This window comes from Vanessa atalanta, chromosome 11, assembly GCF_905147765.1.
Source record: "Vanessa atalanta chromosome 11, ilVanAtal1.2, whole genome shotgun sequence".
Lineage (NCBI taxonomy): Eukaryota > Metazoa > Arthropoda > Insecta > Lepidoptera > Nymphalidae > Vanessa > Vanessa atalanta.
In genome coordinates, this window is record NC_061881.1 from 9,691,375 (window position 1) to 9,715,958 (window position 24,584).

Genomic DNA, 24,584 nt, shown 5'->3' on the forward strand with positions numbered 1-24,584 from the left:
AGAATGATTGATATATTTTTATTTATTGTGACGTTATCAAGATATATAGTTGAAATAAAACTAATTTATAAACGGATTTAATCGCGTATATTAATTATTTTTAACATCCCGACGTTTCGAGCACTTTGCAGTGTTCGTGGTCACGGGCAGACTAACCGCGACATACGCGATTAAATCCGTTAAAAACTAGTTTTATTTCAATGTGTAATAATCGCGAAAATCTAAGACAACATTATATATAGTTGAACTTAAATTTAGGCCAGCTTCCTATTTTTTTTTCTTCCTATCGAAATTGCCTTGAATGATCTTATATCTATTGTCGCCACCACTGCAGAAACTTGACCAATCATTGGCTTTTTTTGGGTCCCTTAAGTTTTCCATAGTAGTCATCAAGAGTAGACGGTATTGACGTAATTTTAGGTATTGTTCTGGAATGCTGCGGAGTTGCGCTTACGACTTCTATTTTATACAGACTCGTTTGATAGACAAAATTAAATCTGCCCAAATCACTAAGGCATTTAAGTTTTCTAACATACAACGTTTACTCAAAAAAGTAAACCGTTTTTATTTAGTCATTCAGGGAGCCTAGAGAAGAGCATGGAGCGTACCTAAAACAAAATATCTCCTGTGTGATCTCATTATATAACACGCACATTTCAGGGCAAAAGGTGTTAGCGCACTTTTTCTGAGCATTTAACAGGTTAGATGCACTAGCTTTTTTTATCATTTTTTTTTTATGGGCTGCCGAAGAGTTTCTCTTTGGCATGAGCTTTGGCACTAATTGATAATCAGCTGAATATGATTTGGTTATGTTATTCTGTGAGTTCAGTCACTAAGCCATATAAGCGAATTAAAATATAAAACGAGAGAAGCTAATAGAACTAAAATAATAAAACTAAAAGCATCCAAGAAAAACTTAAATAATTATAAAAACTACATCGAAACTGAACGCATATTTTAAAGTAATCTATTTAACAAGCAAATTTCTTTCAATTTGTATTTAAATATAAGGCAAGGTATTATGCACATACCTTGAAGGAGGTATGGCAAATGGGCAACCAGATCTTTAATAGCCACCTTCACAAATAGGCACTGCAAGAAATATTAACCCAAAAACATACTTGTATTTCAAGAAGACACGGTATACTGGTTGGCACCAACGCTTACAGGGTTGATACTCTGTTCAAAGTTCTACCACGAGACCTTGTTCTGATAATATATAGTCCTATTTTAATATAGCATTATATTGACTGTTCGATACTAATCTCGTCCAGCGCACGAGATGTTCGCAAGATAACCACAAGCAAGTTTGCTAAGTCAGGCCTTGCCAGACTAATTTCATTAATCTACGCTGATTGGATTTGCTTAGCTGAACGTTAAAATTACGTTTCAAGCTTCCAATACGTTTTATAATACCCTAAATCGATAATTAATAAATTAAGTTTTCAATTAATTACGCGAACGAAGAAATACCCTTCAGCATGCCTTTCATTTCCTCTCGAACCGTATCTGTATATTTTATTTCGTACGTATAAATTCTTCAGAAGTTGACTACATAGTCCAATATGAGTGAACCACCGTTTCTTCTGATTGGTTGATTATTATACCTGTCTCTTTTTAATATATTTTCCTTCTTTTCGTTACTTTTTATAGACAATTCCAATTTCAAATATTTGTTTAGATATAACGCTGAAATTTTAAAAACAAAGGGTACTCATATGAGGTGCTCAGATTTCCATCCCACATAACATATTATATATCCTTAATGTATTATGTAATAATAAATAAATATATTGTATATACTACGTAAAAGAATTTGATATTATAATTTAATTAAGAAAAACATTTGATATTTTATCTAGTACGAAACTGCTCTGCCAGAAATTTTAACGAACCCGATACACATTTCCTTAAAATTTTTTTCTACATTACATTGCTATTATATACCTAACAGTTTCAATTATTAATTTTATAGTTACATATTACTATCTCGTATTTAAAAAAAAATTACGTCATTCAAATGTAGAACACATTTTAATTTATAGCATGTAAGTATACTCACGTGAGTTTACCATATCAGTATCTGAAGTTGTAACTTTTATCAATTATCGTTAATGTAGTCGATGGCGAAATTAGCGGCTCTATTACAAAGACCCAAACCAGGTTAAGATAGAATTATTAAGTAGTAATGTATATTTTAAAAAAATTTTTGAATTCACTATGAAGAAAAATATAGATGATAAAACATTTTTTGGGAAAAAATATATAGTTAATATAAATAATAATAAATAAAGTTCGTATTAAAAAAATCCCGTTTAATACTTTCATTATTAATATTATTGTTAATAAGATAAGTGGAGCCGTAATCAATCTGTAATAATCAAAGTCAATCATGTAATTCAACAAGTTAGCTCAAACTCGAGACACATAAGTCTAAGAAAGAAATACAATGTAAAAATTTATATATACTAATATTATAATTGCAAATCCTGTCTTTGTTATCTCTAAAATTAATCCGCTGAACTGATTCAGATGGTATTTGCTATAGTTTTTTTTTTTAATTTCTCTAGGTGGTAAAATGGGGATGAAGACTTGTTTTGAAAGAAGAAGAATATGTTAAATTAATACATTTTCGTATTCATTAAACAGAAAAATACATTCGCCGATATTATGCAATATGTACTAGATTGAGAAGCTTAAGTCTCTTCAAGTTTACGGATAGACCAAACCTCCAGCAAGCGTTTGCGGGGAGTTTAACTGCTTATGCGAGAATTAATTCCAGACTACCCTAAATAATTTGCAATTCGCTAATGACCCCTTAAAACTGATTTATTACTTAAATTATAGCTTATTAATTCAGTTTCGCTGAGTTTATGGCTAATTTTATAAGTCATTTAATAAACTACCGCCATAATGAGATTAAAGAAGAAATGAAAATTTTCTTAGATCCCCTTATAGATGCAGATTAAAAGTAGTTCTTTACGTATAATATAATATAATTATATATTATATTATACGTAATATAAAGTATATAAAGTATAATTTCGAACAACAAAGCTGTATGTATGTAAATACGATTCAGAAGGTTTGCCAAAGATTAAAATTTTATTATCCTTTGTTATGTTAACAAAATTAATAAAGAAAATGAATTTCAGTTCCGCAATACCACCTCTCTTGGCTCAGGACCAACAAACTGCAACGTTACGTTTCGCCGCCATGTTTTTAAAATTTTAACATTTTTCGAGCCAAGTATTCATTCGCTTTTTGTAATCAAATTCTCAAAGAAATCCCTGGCTGATTGTAAGTTTATAATAAAAAAAAAACAGACGACTAAGATTTGAAAATAGAATCACAGTAGAGACATGATGCAAAACAGTTTTTTTAACGCACAATTTAACGCATATCCAAGTTCAATAACCGACTCAGTTATAAAACGGGTATGGTGCTATTTCTTTAGAATAATGTGCAGATTTCACTCGTAAAACTACAATAGTTGTGTTTTATTGCTAGCATATATAAAGTTTTCAACTTTACGTACGTCTGGAGCTTTAACATGGCAAGTTCGGTTCGTAGTTGGCAAGCATACGATTATGTGTTTTCGAAAGGCGTAACTTCCCTTGCATATTATTTAATCTATTTTCAAACCATAATAATTAATTTGTCCATTTGCTCAGTGTTTATTGGACACATTTTTTAGTCAGTTACGTATCAGCGTGGACTTAAAATTCTATCAATATTTTCAACCAACTCAATATATAAATTTTGATTTTCATAGTTTAGACTCAATTGTTAATAATTCATACAATGATGTTATATTAAAAGTAAACTAGTAGATAGCCAATGTAAGTTATTATAACTCGATGCAGTTTGTTTTTTTAATGTTGGCATGATTGATGACAGCCGAGATGGCCCAGTGGTTAGAACGCGTGCATCTTAACCGATGATTTCGGGTTCAAACCCAGGCAGACACTACTGAAATTTCATGTGCTTAATTTGTGTTTATAATTCATCTCGTGCTCGGCGGTGAAGGAAAACATCGTGAGGAAACCTGCATGTGTCTCATTTCAACGAAATTCAGCCACATGTGTATTCCGCCAACCCGCATTGGAGCAGCGTGGTGGAATATGCTCCAAACCTTCTCCTCAAAGGGAGAGGAGGCCTTTATCCCAGCAGTGGGACATTTACGGGCTGCTTATGTTATTTATGTTATGATTGATGAGAGTACTTACTGTTTTTTTTGACAATCCTTCATTTGAAAATTATCTTGGTACGGTTGCCACACTTGCGTTTAAACACGTCCAACCAATCATCACATATTCCACAGACAAACAGCAATACTTAATAGTACTGTGTTCTTCAAGTTCTTTTTCAAGAGTGTATATACTTTAACTCGAATAGACAAATAATTATTTTTTATAAAAGTGTAGTCTTAGTTGTAGTTTGTAAAATTAAAATGGATTTATCGGGATTACAAAAATAAGCTAGGCTATCCGAACTGTATTACGTCAATTGAATTTTAAAATTTATCAGTTTACTTACGCAACGATAATGTTAAAATAAAAATATCTAAACTATTATTGAACAGTATACTGCTTTTTATCAGCTGTACTAAAAAACTCGTCGAAATTTTTGAAGTGGAGAGGTTTTTACGTTTAAATAATTAGTAACGAAAAGTTTATCTATTTTACAGAAATAAAATAATAGTAAACATTTTTAATCAAATTTGAAAAGTTAGGTAATAAATCATTCGTTCATGTGATTTCAATACAAAAGCTCCGTGATCATTAACCCACAGTAACTAACAATAATGTCGTAATATTTTTGTTACTTTCAAACTATGATTTTCAACAAAAAATCCTAAAATCTTTCGAACGACCCCATCCAGGATGTTAGCCCAAGAGGTAAAGTTCTGTATTCCTGTAAGTTTTTTTTTTATGGCATTGTTTGGCGGACGAGCATATGGGCCACCTGATGGTAAATGGTCACCACCGCCCATAGACAAAGGCGCTGTAAGAAATATTAACCATTCCTTACATCACCTATGCGCCACCAACCTTGGGAACTAAGATGTTATGTCCCTTGTGCCTGTGATTACACTGGCTCACTCACCCTTCTAGCCGGAACACAACAATACAGAGTACTGTTATTTGGCGGTAGAATATCTGATGAGTGGGTGGTACCTACCCAGACGGGTTTGCACAAAACCCTACCATCAAAATCACCAGATATCCAAAATCTTAGTGGAATATTATATTATTATCAACAGCTACGTATAAATAAGCATTAATGAGTCAATTTTAAGTTTGTACTCACGATAAAATCGTATACTATGCACCTACATAATTTAATATAGAATATTAATAAAAACAACCCGAGCAAAACTGTGCCGTATTATGATGGAAAGCGTAAGGTATTGTATTAGAAACATTTTAATACATTATATGTGTGTAAGCTACATACATGGAAGCTTTGAATAACTAGTGTAGTATATACGTTACCCTTTGTGTAAATTGTACACAGGAATATTTCGAGCATACGTTGCAAACTAGTTGCACTGTGGTTTAACATATTGTTGCATAATTCCGATAGTTTACTGGATGTTATATAATTGCGTAAAAAATATTTTGATGCAGTTTGTGTTTTAATGCTGGCATTATTGATGAAAGTACTTATTGGTTTTTTATGACCTTCTTTTAAAAATAAACTCGGTAGGGTTGCCAGACTTGCGTTAAGATTACTGGGATAATTATTTTTACTTGGTAAGGCTTTGTACAACCTCGTCCCACCAATCATCACATACCCTACAGCCAAACAGCTATACTTAGTATTATTGTGTTCTGCTTTTTTGCGTGTCTATGCCAATGCCACTATACTATACTGTATAGTATCATCAAATAATTTAATCTAAGATCACGTTTAATCTGGTTATCTTAAATCTTACCCCCAGGGGTGAAGTTTTTAAAAACACAGCAAATTCTGTGAAAGTTTACAGTGTCGTCAGTCTAATGAGATGAATTTGGAGATTTACTTAAGTATTTATTTAGCTTAGATAATGAAGAAAATTTAAATTAAATAGTATTCTTAGTTGTTTATTATTAAGTTAATCTACACTCGGCAAATAGTCTGCTTCTTTCAAGATCAAGATTTGAATTTTTAATTGTTTTGGCATTATGAAGAATATCAACTTAAGCGCCACCAACCTTGGGACATAAGATGTTAAGTCCTGTTTTACCCTGACTCACTCACATTACAAACTGTGATACATCCATACTTACTATTGCTGTTTGGCGGTACATCATTGATAAGTGCGGGATACCTAGCCAGGCGAGCTTACGCAAAGCCCTGCCGAATTAACTTGACGAGTGTTCAAACATTTACAATTACTATAACTTACAAACGAGACAGACACACACACACCATAACCGGCAATTAGTTATTTCGCAAAGCAACTCGGTTGCAATATCTAATGAGTAAATAGTTCAGTACCATGCCATGTCAAAGTACTTTACTTTACTCTACGTATTTATACGTTTAATTTATAACTTGCTCGTTTTGATTTTCTAGATGCTTATTACTTTTTTACGTATGCCATCTATTTTATGCAACTGTTTAAAAGATACTTATTTAAACACTCCTCAAGAAGTATTTTTTTATTTGGTTTAATATTTCTGCAGTGACTTGGACCGATGGTTTTTTGTTTAATCGGAGCTGCTGTAACCTTGGTTGGTATCTTGAAGAAGCGGAAGAGCAGGTAGTACGTCTAATTGCTAGCTGCTGCTTTTTCTTGCCTCTTCTCATTGCTTTTATTTCTATGCAGAACTGACGGATTAATGCTGTTCTTGTCACTTCAGATTTTTCACTATCATATTTTGTTCTCTGAAAAGATGAATCTTACTTTAAATCCTATACCAGTACTCTTACACCCAATCATTGATTTACATTACTTTGACACTTAAATTGACCAACGTTCAGCTGTATACTTACATGGTGAAATTTCGTCAATGCTTATTTTTTAAAATATTAATATATTTTTTTTATTAATAAAGGAAAGTTAGTGTTAAGCAAATGTTTTGGATTCAACGAGTCCCGCGACAGTAATAATATAATACTGTACGTTATGGCTTTTGTGTTGGGCTTAAAATACCTAAAGCGAACCAAAGTGAGACAGACGAATTTGGCTTTTATTTATATAAGAAAAAAAAATGGATAAAATTCAGCGCTACGGTAGATCATTCATTACAGTGATCACATCATCTACCAAGCGTGAATATCGAGGAAACCGATTCTATTCCAGATACGGTTTTCGTGAACGTAAAGGAACAATAGAAAATCAATGAGGTGAAAATTATTCTCCCCTGCATAATAGCCGAGGGTCTCGCCGTAAAGAAAAAAACAAGCTCGCTTAATCCACGAACAAAATGACTTAGAAGTTGATAAGACCTCAGCTAATGAGTTAAGAATTTACTTATCGAACTTCGTGAGAAGTTTAATGTTTTGAAATACCCAATAACACTTTTTGCTGAAGTAGATTTAAAAACGTAATTTTATAAAAACTAAATAACATTGATGACAACGTTTAAGTCAATAAGGCAGCGGTTTCTGAAGTTCTTGGTTCAAATAAAACGTGTGATGGGTCTGTAAAAGTTTTAGGTTTTCTAGCAATTCGGAGATAGGAAATTGACTGTATTACACTTGCGTGACTTAGATATGTAGCACTTACTTGGTTGACTTTGTGCAAGCACATCTGGGTAGCTACTGATCATATATTCTAAAGCCAAACACCAATAATTATTATGATTGTGTACCGGTTTGAATGGTGAATGAGACAGAGTAACTATAGGCACAAAAGATAATTGTTCCTAAGGTTGACGGCGCATTAGTGATATGAGAAATTGTTAATATATTTTACAGTATCAATGTGGTAACCACTTAACATCAGGTGGCATACTAGCTTGTTCACTTATCTATGTATATGACATATAAAAAAAAAAAATTCATGGGCCTGATATCCCTCTAGTCTCATATTTAAGCTTAAGTTTCAACGAAATCATATAAACAACTAGTAACAATTAAATATCGCTTTATCATTATCCGGAATAGACAGAAAAACTTGTTTATAATAAGCTTTGCAAACATTTTCTCAGATTTGATATTTAACACGCAGAGCTTCTAAATTTGAAATGAGTATAGGGTAATCAATTTAGCTTGACTTTTCAAGATTTATTTGCTAATTTGAATAAAATCATCATCTAAAATTGTCCATACTATTTACTCAAATTCTTAGTTACATCTTTTATTACAATGTTTCTCCTCAATCGGATTGTTCCGACTCGTTTGGTAAAATGTAAGTATTAAATACATACAATCTTCGGACTTTATATTATAGTCCAACTGACCACAATACAATTTCGTGCTCCCCTACCCAAAACAGATTTCTTTTGAAGTAGACTTCCAGTAAATTTGGCACGAAACCCGTTTGCTCGTATTTGCTTTGAAGAAAGATGAGCAACGCTTTTTCATATTCTGTCTCGGCTTCCTATTTTCAGCTGAAAAAAGTTATTGACCTAAAAAGGTTGAGGATATTTTCATCTGATTTTATAAAACGGTTTCTTATTTTGATTATTTTTTAATGCTTTATTGATAAATTACTTATTATCTACTGATACGATAAAATGAATATATAAATATGTAAATATTTATTATTATGATTACTTAAGATAGATTAATAATGTACATGAAGATAAAAATGGGTTTCTATATTGTGCAAGGGTTACATTATGGTTATAACACACACACACACACACACAACACAACACTAATTTAACAATATAGGTATTATATACCTCGGTATGAAAAATAGCCAAATATTCCATCAAAAATTATTGACATATATCTCAAAATACAAAACCAAATAAAACGAACACCATATAAATTAAATTTAGAATAAGTATTTAAATTTATTTTAACAACATATCTATGGTATTTTAGTGAAAACTATTAAATACTTACTAAAGATCTTTTCGGTTTTCTTGATCTTTATCAAAATTGGAGCTTTACATTCAATTTAACCTTGTAAAATTCCAATTCAAAATACTTGTATGAGCTTACGTGAATAAAGAACATAAAGATTGATGGACGTATCAGAATTGAGTGAACTTTGTATTAAAAATAAGAAATCTATGCGAAATAATAATACACATTAATAAAAATACTTACTACTACTCAATACGTACTAAAAATATTATTTTTTTACATTCATAAGTAGCTCATAAGTATCATTGTACGAGTCGTATTCCGATAAGAACTATTAAGAGTATAACTAATTGGTTTTCCTTAATTCGCTTATACACACACACAGTTATAAAATCATGTAAAATATTTGCCCTTATTATTCCTGTATTATTATTTTTTCTTTGTTGTAATAAAAAGAAACAAAAATAATAACCCATTCATGAACAATAATAAGTCGTATCTAATGACCTCTTGAAATCGATATCATTATATTAGAATGGGATGAAATAAAGATGCCTTCAATAAAGAATACTTAGGAAAAATATATTTTCATACTGTTATTGTCCTCTCGTTCGAGAGCCAATAAATGCAGAAATAAAACATAATAAAACTCCGTATCAGTGGAAAGCACACGACTTGAGGATAACCTTTAGATTTACGAGACGCCTAAATGTTTCAATACGAATAAGTGATAATATATTATATCGATAATAGGCTTAATAAAATAACAACATAGGCTTAGTATGAAGTATTTACTCACTCTTACTTTAAAACTATAGTATATGGAGAAGTTTGAAGTGAGTTCAAAAAAGAAGGGGGTTCTCAATTCGATTCTATGTTTTTTATTGTTTGTTGAAGCGTATACTTCCCGTTTGGCAATATTTAAATTTGTAGAAAAAATACACATAAAGGGTAAAAAATACGAAATGAATTTTTTTATGGGTTCGACTTTACTTGTAATTTATTTTTGAAAAGTATTTATTTGACAAGCTACAAGCCTACATATTCCTTAAGTGTAGAGGCAGTTTGTACTTACCGGTGATCATCTATTCCATATCTTTTCAATCGCAAAAATTTTATTAAAATTGCGTGAAATATTGTTTGTGTGTTATGTATTGGCTGAATCGGCGGCTTCACATGCGTTGGATTCAGCTTGTCATGAAAATCCATTGCTATCGAGCTAGGCTATTTTTCAATAATAATTTATGTTTAAATTATTGATATAAAAACATTATTTATTAACATACTTCTCCTCGTACTTCTAACTTTCAGAAGTTAAGTTTTGCCTTCAACTAGCACAAAATACCTGCGTATTACATTTCCAAGGATTCGTTATCAACATGTCGAAATAAATATTTATGCCAAAGTTCAGATCGATCGGAAGTATTGGCTAAAAGGCAATATATCCGAGATTTGGCCCGTCGAGAGCGTTGCTCATAGAGTTTTACTTATTTTAATTTTCTAACTTTAACATTTGTTATATTAGTATAGATTTTGCAACTTTTGCCCTGCATTCCTGTTCCCTTCTAAACATTTTCATCTTTAAAATCGGTGAAATTGCAATACAACTCTTTATTCCCAATTTTACCCACCATTAAGAGTGATTTATATAAACGTTTACATCCATCCATTAAGCTAAAGTTTCCTTCGTAACAAATCACATCAAAATCTGTTCAATATTTTAGCATTGAATGCGTAAAAGAGCACATACATACTTTCGCATTTTTAGTACTAGTGAAGGTATGAGTAGTATAGATGTATTTCTTACTCTGAACTTACTTTACTTTATACTTAATTGTACACCACACGGAGTAAATACAACATGGATCCAGCCTAATTCAAAGAGGCATACAATTTTGGTGACCTTATCGCTACATAGTGATCTCTTCCAGGCAACCAACGATGTAACTGAAATTATTTATTCATTAACAAATGCATAAATACATGAAGAATTTTTATTTTACTGTTTTTATTTAAACTTAAGGAAGTTTAAATAAAAACAGTAAAATAAAAATATCCTATTATAATTCTAAATTTAAAAATAATGCTTACAAAGAAAACGTTTTAATAATTCTAATGGCTTGAACGATGGACTCATCACCGTGGACTAGTCCAATTACGAACTTCTATTATCCTTTATATTTCCAGTAAATGTTGTTAATTTAAAAAATAATTTCGTTTCATTTGTCAGGCGGAGTTGGTGGCTGTTGAAGGTAAAGAAATAGAAACACACTACGTGTTGGCTCGTGAGCGTATTCGTCGTTGGAACTCGACGTCCAAGTGTTATCTTCTTGTCGAGAACTTGCCGACGCCATTACAGGTATTTGATTTTATTTATTTTATGACAGCTGAGAGAATGGGACAAATTGACAACCTTCATGATTCATGAATTGACATTTCTTACGCGATTGTGATTTGAAATAGTAAAGGTCTTGTGTCTGTAATTACACTGGTTGATTCCACATTTAAATCGGACTACACCGATATAATTCTTTTGGCCTTATAATATTCGGTAGGGACTATCTTCTTAATCTACAAGGATAATTGCAAACTCGTACATCTGAATACTACTTACTTGTTCTTCGTACAACTAGCAATACCAGTTTTGACATGCAAATAAACCAGTGTAACTTCAAAATACACACGATCACATAGGATATTAAATATTTATAACAGACACAATATCTGATGATGATTTACCATTACGTAGCATTTTTCTCCTCTGCTGTTCTGTTACTAACAAAAAACCCTTTTAAAATATAAGACATTTTATAAAGTTAATATTAGTGCTAATATTAGCTTATTAAAAATGAATTATTGAATTGCTGATAATAATTAATAGTTTTTGGAAAGAAAACTTTGCGATAGTTAGGGACTAAAATACTTACATAAAACTTTGTCATAGGCTGGTGGCATAGCAAGCGCAAGTGTGTGGTCATCTTGTGGATGTAGACAAAGGTTGCTGGCAGCTGTTACTAGCGGTGGTCGCGCCGTTCACTGGGCCGCTGTGCCCGCACCCAATCCAACCGACAACAATGATTTATGCCGCTTCAATTACACGTAAGTTACACTTCGATGAATATGCTTACAGAGTTTTTTTTAAGTATCTGATATGTATTTAAAAATAATTATGATATTGTTATTATAATGTGTTTTCGTAACGGTCGCTAATTTCAATAATTAGTCAGATGCAATAGTGCACAAGGAAGTGCGTAAATACAGTAGTATCTATTCTGTCACTCGTAAAGTGATCAATCATTACGAATTTTCGTGCTCATCAACCCATATAAACCTTAAATCCTAAATATATACTTAAATTACCTGCTTCTTTTAGTTATACTGAGAAATGCATTTTTTTTATTCGTATACTCTTTTTCGAACTAGTTTCGAACTTAGTTTAGGTTCAAATCCCGTGTCATGAATTCATACATCTCGGAATCTTACAGTAAAAGTAACAACCTGGTAATGTCTCACTGAAGTACGAAGCTGAACCCACCACGCTGATTATCAGATATAGATGTACCACATTTTCATCTGACTCTTGCCGATTTTCTGACGACGCATTCCGCTACCGTTGAGCTCAAAATTAATATCAAACCAAAAACACAAAAAACATTGGTCTGGTTTCTTGCGTGGGTTTAAACTCGTAATCATTTAAATTTATTGTATTCTAACTAATCATTCTTGGGGCAAGGTATCCGCTTCTATAATAAAATTCGGCAGACATTTTTAACTTAGCCGTTTCATAGATTCAAGTCAATTGTAAAAAATACATTGGTAAATATTACTCGATAAAAGATTATATTGATGATAAAAAAGCGTGGAATTAATGCAACAAGCATGTTGACTTCCAGATAGGACACATAAAATACATATATATAAACTGACTGTATTTTTATATGTTGAAAAAGAGTAACTACTGAGTTTCTTCCCGGTTCTTCTCGGTAGAATCTACATTCCGAACCCGTGGTAGCTACACTTTAAATAGTTTGTTAAATGACGATTCAAAAGTGCTTGTAAAAGCCTACTTGAATAAAGTATATTTTGATTTTGATTTCATTTGATATATCTGCACTTCTCTAGGAATCAACCTCATAATTAGTCAATAGACTAACGAGCCAATTAAATGGCATGTGTTCATATTAGTCTATCATTGCAGTCGAAATATTTGAATAAGCATAATTTGACGTCGTTATCTCTTGGCGCACGCGTGTGTTGCACACTTACGCAATACAGTAGTAGACATTATCAGTATAGTAACTCCGTATACGGTATACGTAGTTACTATTCCTGTTTCCGGGCTGCCAAATCTGATAAGAAAAATAGCTGTTGTTGTGCCTTGACATCTTATATCCATAATATAAATTATCAGGATACTGATCTATTTTGATATCGAATTTATCTTATACTAGTTTTCGCCCGGTGCAGCAGTATGTGTACGGATTGTAGGTTTTAAATAAAAAAGTAGCCTATGTGCTTCCTTGGAGCTTAAGCTAGCTTCGTTCGTAATTTTTGTCTAATTCGATTCTGTGTTTTAGCCGTGAAAGCGTAACACACAATCAGACAGAGTTATTTTGACGTTTATAATATTAGGGCAGATGTTTTATTTTTTCGACGATTCGAAATTTCACACGTTTTTGTTTTAAATTCAATTAATTATTTTTGGTATAATGTTTTTTACATTTATTTTTGTTTAATGTGTGAAAGACGATATGGTTACCTACTCGCATGCAGTATAAAATGGTGACTTAATAAAACATTTTATTGCATTAATAGTAACTAAAATATCATAGCGAATATATTGTAGCGATAGATTTTATACTGCCAATCAACGAGAAAGAAAAAACAAAGTCCATTATGCTCCATCAGGCGTCTATAAACAAAGTACGAATGGCATATCGTTAAATTTTATTTTTATAAGGTTCGATAATTAGTCCCTGAAAATTGCATTCTAAGAGTAATAATGGTCGCATAAAAACGCTATAAATAAACTCTGACGTAATTAAGAGTCGGTATTTTACTGGAAAATTCTAGAATATTCATGTGTTGTCTTGTTCATTTTTATATCTATACCGATATTATAAATGCAAAAGTAACTCTGTCTGTAACCTCTTCGCGCTTAAACCGGTGAATCGATTTAGATGAAATTTGATATATAGATAGATTGAATCCCGGAGAAGGACAATTTTTTATTCACCCCTCGAGGGGTCAAAGTACGTGTGCTGCTTGAAGTTTTATGAATTACGCGCGGATGTATAGCATTTATTATGAAACTCGTACTGTTCAGATTTAGAATAAGGGTTTACATGAAACTTTTATATTAAAAGATTAATATACAATGATAAATCTTTTCTTTTGTTGTCGTTTCTTATTTTTCCGTTATTCTACAATTTCTACGAATGTTTTTAATGAATTCTTGATAAATATTTTTGAATTTAATTTCAGTTTGATTATTGTATTGTTGTAATTTTATTGGTTTTCTAAGTCAATTAATTTAAATTAATGAAACTACTGTAATCTGTTTTATAGAATAATAAATATTCAATATTATTTAGATTTATATATTTTTTTAGTATTTTTCACTGCTTGGCTAAGGTACCTTTGAAGAGAAGCCTATTTAGCCACGCTGCTTTAATTCGGATTGAAGGACACGCATATGGAAGAATTTCATTGAAATTAGACACGTTTTGGTTTCCTCTAAATTTTTTCCTTCGCCGCCGAACACCAAATTAATTCCAAACACAAATTAAGCACATGAATATTCAGTGGTGCTTATCTGCATTTTCACCCGCAATCATCGGTTTTTTTAACTGAAATTTATTATTTTAGCTAGAGCAAGTGCAACACGCTTGGGAAAATGATCTAAGTCAAATTTGTGTAAGCTCGTAATTTTAATGTTTGTTCAAATTGTATACGTACTGAGTGTGTACCTACAAATAAATAAATATTATTTGAGCTAATACGCAAACTATAATTTTTTATCACAATCGACACTTTAGAAATTTGAAATGTATAGACAAACACACAAAACATTGTAAGGAAACATAATTATCGTTTAAAACGAACTGTGCCATTGCTGCAAAAAAATAAAATCAAAAATACTTTAAGAAGCCTTTTACCACTTTTGAATCGATTGAATATACAAATATATAATCCTGTCTTAAAATAAAGAACTATTAACTCCAAGCTTTTTTATCATCTATGTAATCTTGTGTTGAATAATTATTTATTAATGGTATTTTTAATCGGCAACGTTAAAAATATCTATAGAATTTTATCAAATAAATGATAAAACACAACATAAAAACACGTGATACTAAAGGTTAAAAAAACTCTAGTTATCGGGGTCACCTGGTTGGAACGTAGTTGCTTTCGCTATATACCTATGATTTATTATATTAAATAATGGATACAATTAAATAAAACAATGACATAAAATCGGTTTGAATAAAACCGTATATAAAAGTAGGAGAAAAAGAGGGAAAGGTCGCCTGGAGAACTGACGTGACGATTTCTACCAACTCACTCTACTGTAAGCTGCGTAAAAGAACTGCATTCCAAAAAGTAATATATTCTAAGTCAGTATCCGTTTGAAATTACAATAGTACTTATCCATAACTATTGAATACGACGACCTCCGTGGTCGAGTAGTGAGTCCGACTGTTTTCATGGGTACGCCACTCCGGGGTCCCGGGTTTGATTGCCGGCCGGCCGTCGATGTAGAAATAGTTCAATAGATTTCTATGTTGTTTTGAGTTTGGGTGTATGTGGTACCGTTGTTACTTCTGATTTTCCATAACACAAGTGCTTACATTGGGATCAGAGTAATTTATGTGATGTTGTCCAATATTTATTTATTTATGACTATTTTTGTCAAGTTGCTACGAATACATTGTTCTGGTAGCTTATTTTCGTATATTTAATGTAAAGTCGTAGGTTCATATCCGGGTAAGGTCGAATAAGGCTTATGAGTGTGTTTATTACAAGTGCTTTAGCTCCTTACATTGGGATCAGAGTAACGTATGAGATGTTGTCCAATATTAAAAAAAAATAAAAACCCTTGCCATTCGTGCATGCCTATTATATAATTTGCAATGAACGAAGCTGCGATTTATTTGAATGTTTAATACTAGCTTTATATACGTTAGCGTTTTACTCGTGGGACTCTTTAATGGCTGAAGTAGAGGTCCTTTTAATTAACATCATTTTGTTACAGACCTTTTAGTATGACCTTACGTAATATTATAATATAGAGACCATATGTAATATTATGATACATATACATAGATACAATCGGTTACATATACGTTATGTAATATTATATTACATAAGATAACTTATATAATTTATAATTAATATTTTTGTTTTTATTTGAAATGCTTACTTTTATTATTGAATTTACAAACAATAGACAAAATAAACATTTATAGTTTAATTAGTTGATGAAAAATCTTGACCATATTCATCAAGGCACATAAAGGCACCCCGAAGCAACTCACTTGAATCACACACACAAACACACATATTATAGATAAACAGTAATTCTATTCTTCTGCTGTATGCGTAAGCAGCTGTACTTTTTAATTTATTTGACTGCTGCATAATATAATCCAGTACATTAAAGAGTGTTACAGATTAGATTGATTGATGTGCAAGTTTATGCCTTTTAAACGTTGTTGTATTGGCCGTACCGATGTTTGTCCGAGCTGATTGCGTGTGCGTACCACAAACCCGTGTTTCCGGTCCACTGACACGCTCTACTGGTCTATTGAGTGTGAAATGCTAATTTATTTATAATAATATGCCACAATCGAACAAGTAAATACAAAACATTTGGTTGAGTGGCTACGTAATGCGGTAGCAGATCATGAGTTTCCGAGTTCGAATCTAAGCGAAAAGTAATTTAGTGCTTAAATTTAGTAAGTCTCAGTAGAGTCAGTCACACCGGCTAATGGTAGTATGAGTAGAGGTACACTTTCATACCTCGTAAAAGACGCAAAGCCTTCTTGTACCTGATACATCCTCAAACGTCTGAAATTTGCCATCCCAACGAAATAAGTACACATGTGTTCGCACACACACTTGAGCACATCAAACAAAACAATTGAATGCCGTAGCCTATTTCAGATGTTTTAACTGACTTCGTTCATTCTACAGTCGTCAACGTAATGGATCTTATAATACATTTATTATTAAGACTGATTGTTCAATCATCGAGTAACCGAACGAATAACTAACAAGCAAATTAACTTATCTGCCTATTAAAGGGACAAATAAAATTGACGCATTTTTTAATGATCAGGTAACAATGTAATAGTTATCTGTAGGTTTTAATTGCCAGCTTCACTGTAGTCTTGTATGAGTGAGAAACGCGCATACTGTGTAATGTGTGTTAGAAGAGGATAGCAAATGCTTAGATTTTCGTTTATTTGACGTTTAAAAGACTAATTTCTGTAGATACCAACAATTCATTTGTTTTTGTAAATTCTTGTGTGTGGTTATTCAATTGTTTCGTTTTCGGTTTTGCGTCAGTGATTTTAATAATAATAGAATCAAAAATAATGGTGGTCTAGTAATTTAAATACTGCTGAAGCAGAATTTTTTGTTAGTTGGTCAATTAACACATACTGTGGAAATAAGAAGACTGAGGCGGTTCTGATAAAGATAAACATACATCTTGGAAAAACGTTGAGAGTTATTTTAACTCGCACCTGGTATTGAATAGCATACACACATAGAAGTCATTAAAGTTTGAGTATGGAGGTATCAAAAAATGTACCAATAAAATCCTCTATGCTACGACAGGAGATTGGCTGATCGTCAACAGTATCAAAAAGTCCATAACTTCTAATAATACTTTGGAAAATGAAGAAATAACCATCAACCTAAATGGCTATGGATCTATTTATATCTATTGAATAGACGTAGACGCCCTACAAAGATATAGTCTTCAGTCGGAGCCGTTAATGAGCAAATAGAGCCTAACTGATTGAAAAATGCAATGTTTTTGTTTCAAAAACCAGTTTCAAGTACCATCTAAATATATATTTAAAAATCGGATTGAGGAGTGATAATTATATATAACAAATACAATAATGCCGTAAAAAATAATACCACCGCATAATTAACAGGACAATATACGATATTACACTCGATATAAATATGTATATGACATAAACATAACTCAAACAAATATTAATTGTTGCAAAGTAGCTCTGACATCACATAAATTCACATTGGAACAATAAAAGTGATCAAAACGAAAATATAAACGAAATATATTGTCCAATACGTCCGCGTCAGAACGGAAACAAGATTATGTGGATGATGAATGCGCCTCGCGGGTCGTAGCCCATACGATTGCACTCATTGTGTTTATATTGATGATTTATACATCGTTAGTGACCACATATATAAAACTACATAACTATATACAGACGAATGAATCGACTCGTTCGACGAACTGTATAATAAATATTACATATGCATTAGACGATTGATGTGCTAGAGATATTTATTATTTATATCATATTTGAGAATGGATGTGGATGGATGTAGAGGTAGGGGACGACTCAAGAAACGATGGATGGATTGTGTGAAAGACGATATGGTTAGAAAGAATGTTACTTGTGAGATGACGTCAGACAGAGAAGTATGGACGAAGAAGAGATGCTGCGCCGACCCCAAGTAAAATTGGGATAAGGGCAGGAGGAAAAAAAAACAATCAACAGTGTTAGTAGTAGAGTCAAGAGTGCAATGGTTTAAGGACCTAGTGATATAAAAAGACACGGGTTCGATTCGCTTGGGCTATTGTCGTCCCCGCTCCTAACACAAGCTTTAAACATAATTTGAGAAGTAAATAGGAATATTAGTAGTTTATTATAATGAAACATTGCTAATATATTATTGAGAAATAATAATAATAATAGCTATTAAACAAGTGCTTATCTCCGTTTTTTTCTTCTCAAACACTCAACAGATTTTGATACGATTTTCGTTAAGAGAAACGGCAATAGACTATAAAAGTTTGTACGTGTTATAAGCCGTAGAAACAATTTCATCTATATTATATAATAAAATTAATAGGCATTTTTAGAGAGGAGCCACAATAGATATTTAAAACAAAAGAATCCGAATTTTGCCGAGCAAACATATTCGATGTAGACCGACCGAGATATATATATATATATAGATATTACTCGTATTTAACGATAGACATTTTTTTATAAACATTTAAAATAATTTAATTTGCGTTGTAATAAATTAAACACCCGACTGAAAAATATACTTAAATTTTATTGGAAAATAATTAGAGGCCTCCTCTTTTCTGCCCCAGGGTTTCAAGACCTGTAAACTCGGCTCTGTATAGTCATACAAAATATCGAATATAATCTTACTATTTATTAAAATACTCTTATTAATTATAACGAAAATATCAAAGGTAAAATCAGTACATCACCTACGGCATCGTACGTATTTTAAGGATTAGTTGTCAGGTATTAGGAATAAAAAGCCTATATCTTTGCAGTTGAAGCTTGCTTCATACTCAATTTTATCAAATTCGTTTCAGTGGTTTGGCAGTGAAAAGGAAACAGACAGACTGAAATTGTTACTTTAGAATTTATAATATTAGTATACATTAATGTTTCCCGTTGAATAAAGAGCTATAGTCGTTAATAAAAATAAGTTATATTTTTGAATATATACTAACATATTATATTTAATAACTGTCGAGTAAATAATTGTGTTTTTTTTTTATTATTTTGAATTATTCAAAACGTGCTTCAAGACAAGTCGATTTCTTATTAGTTATTCTATTCAGATTCTTGATGTTTTTCTTGAGAACTCCTTTTGATAGCTTAGGACTTTCGCGAAGTACCTTATGTATATAAAATATTTGACTAGCGACTATTTATTTAATCGTAGATCCAAAATCGAATTACTCTTATCACTGTTTGTTAAAATATTCTTTATTTGAATTTTATGATTACATTACAATTATTATGATGACAACAACATACTCGTGATATCTATGACGTCACCTTCCTGTGAAGGGGGCATGTTCTATGTTCCATTTTTGAATACAAAAATCGCAACCAATGAGATTGTTATATGAGCCAAATTCAAAGATATTTATACAGTAGGTATATGGATACGCAAACATTCGATTTTCAAAACATAAAAATACGCTGTATTTTTTAAGAAAGAAGCTAAATCCAATCTATCATAAATGGGATTATTTTATCAATAACTCATACCTCAATATCAATAAAGACCATTATTACCAGAAAGTATACAACGTTCGCGTAGCTGCGGAATTAACCTGAATCGAATTTACTGCGCGGTAATTATTCTTTGGGTCGCTCAATTTTCAATTCCCCGGCTTCCGTGTATAATTAAATGGACCGAATTTGTATCGGAGCTCTTATTAAGAGTAGGTATTTAATGACCTCGCCTTTTTTAATAAGTCAACCGTTTACATTTTTTCATATCGATTTTCAAATAATTTTACTTGGTGATAGGGATTTGTGCAAGCCATGTGTAGGTATCCTAACCTACTCATCAGATATTCTACCGACAAATAGTACACAGTATTATTGTGTTCCAGTTTGAAAGGATGTATGAGGCAGTCTTAGTTGCCAAGGTTGCGTATTAGCGGTGTAAGGAATGGTTAATATTTGTTACAGTACCATTTTCTATGGGCCGTGATGATCACTTACCATCCAGTGGTCCATGTTCCATGGTCCATGTTTAAATCCAAGTGCCACTGAATTTAAATGTGATTAATTTGTATGTAAAATTAATCTCGCGCTCAGCGGAAAAATAAAACATTGACATAAATGCATGTGTTCAATTTCACAATTAAACACTTCCTGTGTATCCTTCAACCCGCATTGGAACAGGATGGTGGAATTAGCTCCATACTATTTTCTCAGAGAGACATTGAGACAAAGAAAAATATACAGAATTTGATAAAGCTCTTTGCAACTAATATAGCTTTAAATTATTGTCAGAATTCAATCAATATAAATACAGTAAAAAATAAAGTCGCTATTCGCGTTTACTGTTTTTTGCCCGCTGTTGTCCTACACTGCGCTTCGGAATTTATTTTATATTCACATTAAAATATTAAGGCTTCCGAAATACTTAAAGTATTAAAAATTTCAATTAAATTTAATCAATAGAGTCATCATTTAAATACACATAATGAGATACAAGTGAATTATATTAAGTTACTAATATAAATAACTTATTCTATAATCGAAATAAATGCATATTTTTATAATTATTATTATATAGTTTTAATGTTCACTTGGTGGTAGGGCTTTGTGCAAGCCCGACCATGTACCCACTTATTGTTATGGCTTAAAGAGTGCAACTACAGCCACAGGTGCAATAACATCTTAGCTCCCAAGTTAGGTGGCGCATTAGCGTAAGATCATCCTCCTGCCCTTATCCCAATTTTACTTGGGGTCGGCGCAGCATGTCTTTTTCTTCCATACTTCTCTGTCAGACGTCATCTCACAAGTAACATTATTTCTAACCATATCGTCTTACACACAATCCATCCATCATTTCTTGGATCGTCCCCTACCTCTATATCCATCCACATCCATGCTCAAAACCTTTCACACAACATGGTCCTCATTCCTCCGCATAACACGCCCATACCAAGACAGCCGGTTTCCAGATAGCTTCTCGGTTACCGGTGCCACTTTCAAACTTCCTCTTATGTACTCATTCCTTACTCTATCCATTCGCATAACACCACACATTAGCGTAAGAATTGTTTAATATTTCTTAAAGCACTTATATCTATGGGTGGTATTGACTACTTAACATCAGGTAGCCCATCTCCCCGTCCTATAAAATAGTAATAATTAATAGTACGACTTGATGTTTGAGGACGTAGCTCAAATTCCGATACTAAGTTCAAACAATATGTAAGCATCTTTAATAGAAAACAGTCACAATACTCAAGACATTATTAAATGATCTATCGACCTTTTCCAAACTTTCCCCATTACGCCTTGAGCATGCCTATAGATGTCTCTTTAACTTTAAATTACTTTTGAAGTTTGAATGAATAGTTTCTTAATCGCGACGTAAATGGAATTCGGCTTACGATGTAGTCAACTAATGTGTTTACGTTTGTTATTTTTTTTTCAATATTATTAATTTAATCATATTTGACATAAATATTGATTTAAATAAGAATTATTGATATTACGTGACGTAACTGGTGATGAAGAGATGGTTAATTTTTTTGGTTAATTTTCTACGCAATCGATATTTGCACAGTAACTATTTTTAATTTTTATTTGTATATAGTTAAAGCGTAATGGCATAAGGTACAAAGCTTAACATAAATAATAAATAAATAATATTACCAAAATTTTTATCTCATATATATTATGTTCTAATTTAACATATTGTAATAAATAATTAATATTTATCGTATATACGTATTTTTTTTTAATATAATTTTGGTTCAAATGCAAATAAAACAAAAGCTTATACATTAGTTATATGTTTTCTCCAGTACCGAAAATACACTATTCATAATACATATTACGGAATATATTTTTTGTTTTTTGTTGCCAATAATCTTTCCGAGACGGACAGGAAGATGAAATGTTCCCGAGGGTAACGTACCTCCGCATCTCATGAATTATATTTCTCTTTAAAAGTATTTTCTTTTACTAAGATCCGAACCAGAAGTTTCCATAGCGTTAAGTGTAAACATTTCTAATACAAGCTCATGTTTGAATTTAATTAATTACTCTTTAAAAGAACCGATATACCCCAATGGTTAGAAGACGTAAATCTTAACCGAATATTGCGGATTCAAACAGTCAGTGGTAAAGTCAAAATCTTTATTGAAAAAGATAAAGTGTTACACTTGGATACACTTGCGTTTTCTTATAAAGTAACACCTACTGCTGAGCTAAGGCCTCCTCTCCTTTAAGGGGAGGTATTAGAGCTTATTCTACCACGCTAATCAATGCAGATCAGTGGAAAAACATGTGGCAGAATTTCGTTGTAATTAAACACATGAAGGTTTTCTCACTATGTTTTCCTTCACCACTGAGCACGAGGTGACTTATAAAAACAAATTAAGCACATGAAACTTCAGTGATACTTGTCTGGATTTGAACTCGCAATCATCAGTTAAGATGCACGTGTTCTAACCACTGAGCCATCTCGGGTCACTTGCTTATTAATGATTATAAATCTACCACCGATTTGGAAGTAAGCACCAGATAACTGAAAAGAACCAGCGAAAAAAATCAGTAGAATATAATTTTATTCAAATTTATCAATTATCTGATTCACCGCAGTATAAAATTGTTTTTTTATTGAAATGTCCTGAATGCGATCATTTCATTCCGAATATAACCTCTCCGGTTATTTTACCACGAATAAATGCTTTGTATTTTTTACAATCCATTGTGAAAACTAAATGAACTAGAAGGATTGATCGAAGGGAAAAAAAACTGTTTCAACGTTTGTATTTTAGTCGTTCAACTGATATGTAGAAAAAAAAACATTGCTAACAATACTAAAGATTCTATAAAAAGACTTATGTACTTGTAAATATTCAACAACAGGACTGAAGCCTCCACTCAACATTCGGCTTCAATTTGAGTTGGTAGGTTCACATGTAGTAGATTTTCAACCGACACATGCTTAATATACAAGGTAGTGTTTAATTTGACAATCAATAAAAGTGTCATGGCTTTATATTGAATAAAGGAATTTGATTCGATTAGATTCTGCACGTGAAAATTTAGTAGTGCTAATTTTGAAGCCACAATTATTGGTTAAGATTCACTGTATACCTCTGAGCTATTTCGGATTAAATTTCACCTAATTACGTATGTAGGTAGGTATCTCCAATTGTAGAAGCGAACGTCACAGATCATATGACGCAAAAGGCAAAACCCTTATCACCTTTTAAAGATAAGTTTCTAGATTTTATTCTATCACGCTCCAATGTGGAGAAATTTTGTTCGAAAAAATAAAAATCCACATGATGAACTTAGGATGAATAACAGAAATCAAGTAAGCTTTGACCCATTATTCGTTTTAATTCCACGCTTTCATACTACGGAACCATATCGGCTTAAAACCAAATAGATTTAATAAAACATAAACTAAAGTGAATTATTAAGTACTCGTTATAATTAATTATTCGTTCGTATCTAAAGTATAGCCTCGTAACAACAATGTAAACAGCACAATGTCTCATAGCGTTTCGAAACAATTTGTATCCTGTCAGCAAACGATACCCCTGAGGTCGAATTACATTGATTCATTAGTATGTCCCCTTTAAAGTGACATAGTTAATTAAATATGTACATGTTGTAATTTAAACTTTTTACTTTATTACAATATTTGACCCGACTTGTCTATGGTAATGCATATCTTATCGTATTCGATATTTTCAAATAATCATACTTCCATGGAGTGTCGATCGATGTCTTTGGTATAATTTTTCATCACCATTTTAGTTTATGACTGCACTGTACTGCGCAATGTATATTTTACGATCAGTGAAGTTTAAATTG

At 31.9% G+C, this 24,584-nt stretch overlaps 1 protein-coding gene across 1 annotated transcript in view; it reads left to right on the forward strand.

The window, feature by feature from the left end:
• Positions 1 to 24,584, forward strand: part of LOC125067301 (C3 and PZP-like alpha-2-macroglobulin domain-containing protein 8) — a 229,109-nt gene that overhangs the window by 167,364 nt on the left and 37,161 nt on the right. Inside the window, exons 8-9 of the mRNA XM_047675818.1 lie at positions 11,204 to 11,332; positions 11,918 to 12,072. Of these exons, the coding sequence (XP_047531774.1) occupies positions 11,204 to 11,332; positions 11,918 to 12,072 (284 nt within the window). The remainder of the gene's footprint in view (positions 1 to 11,203; positions 11,333 to 11,917; positions 12,073 to 24,584) is intronic.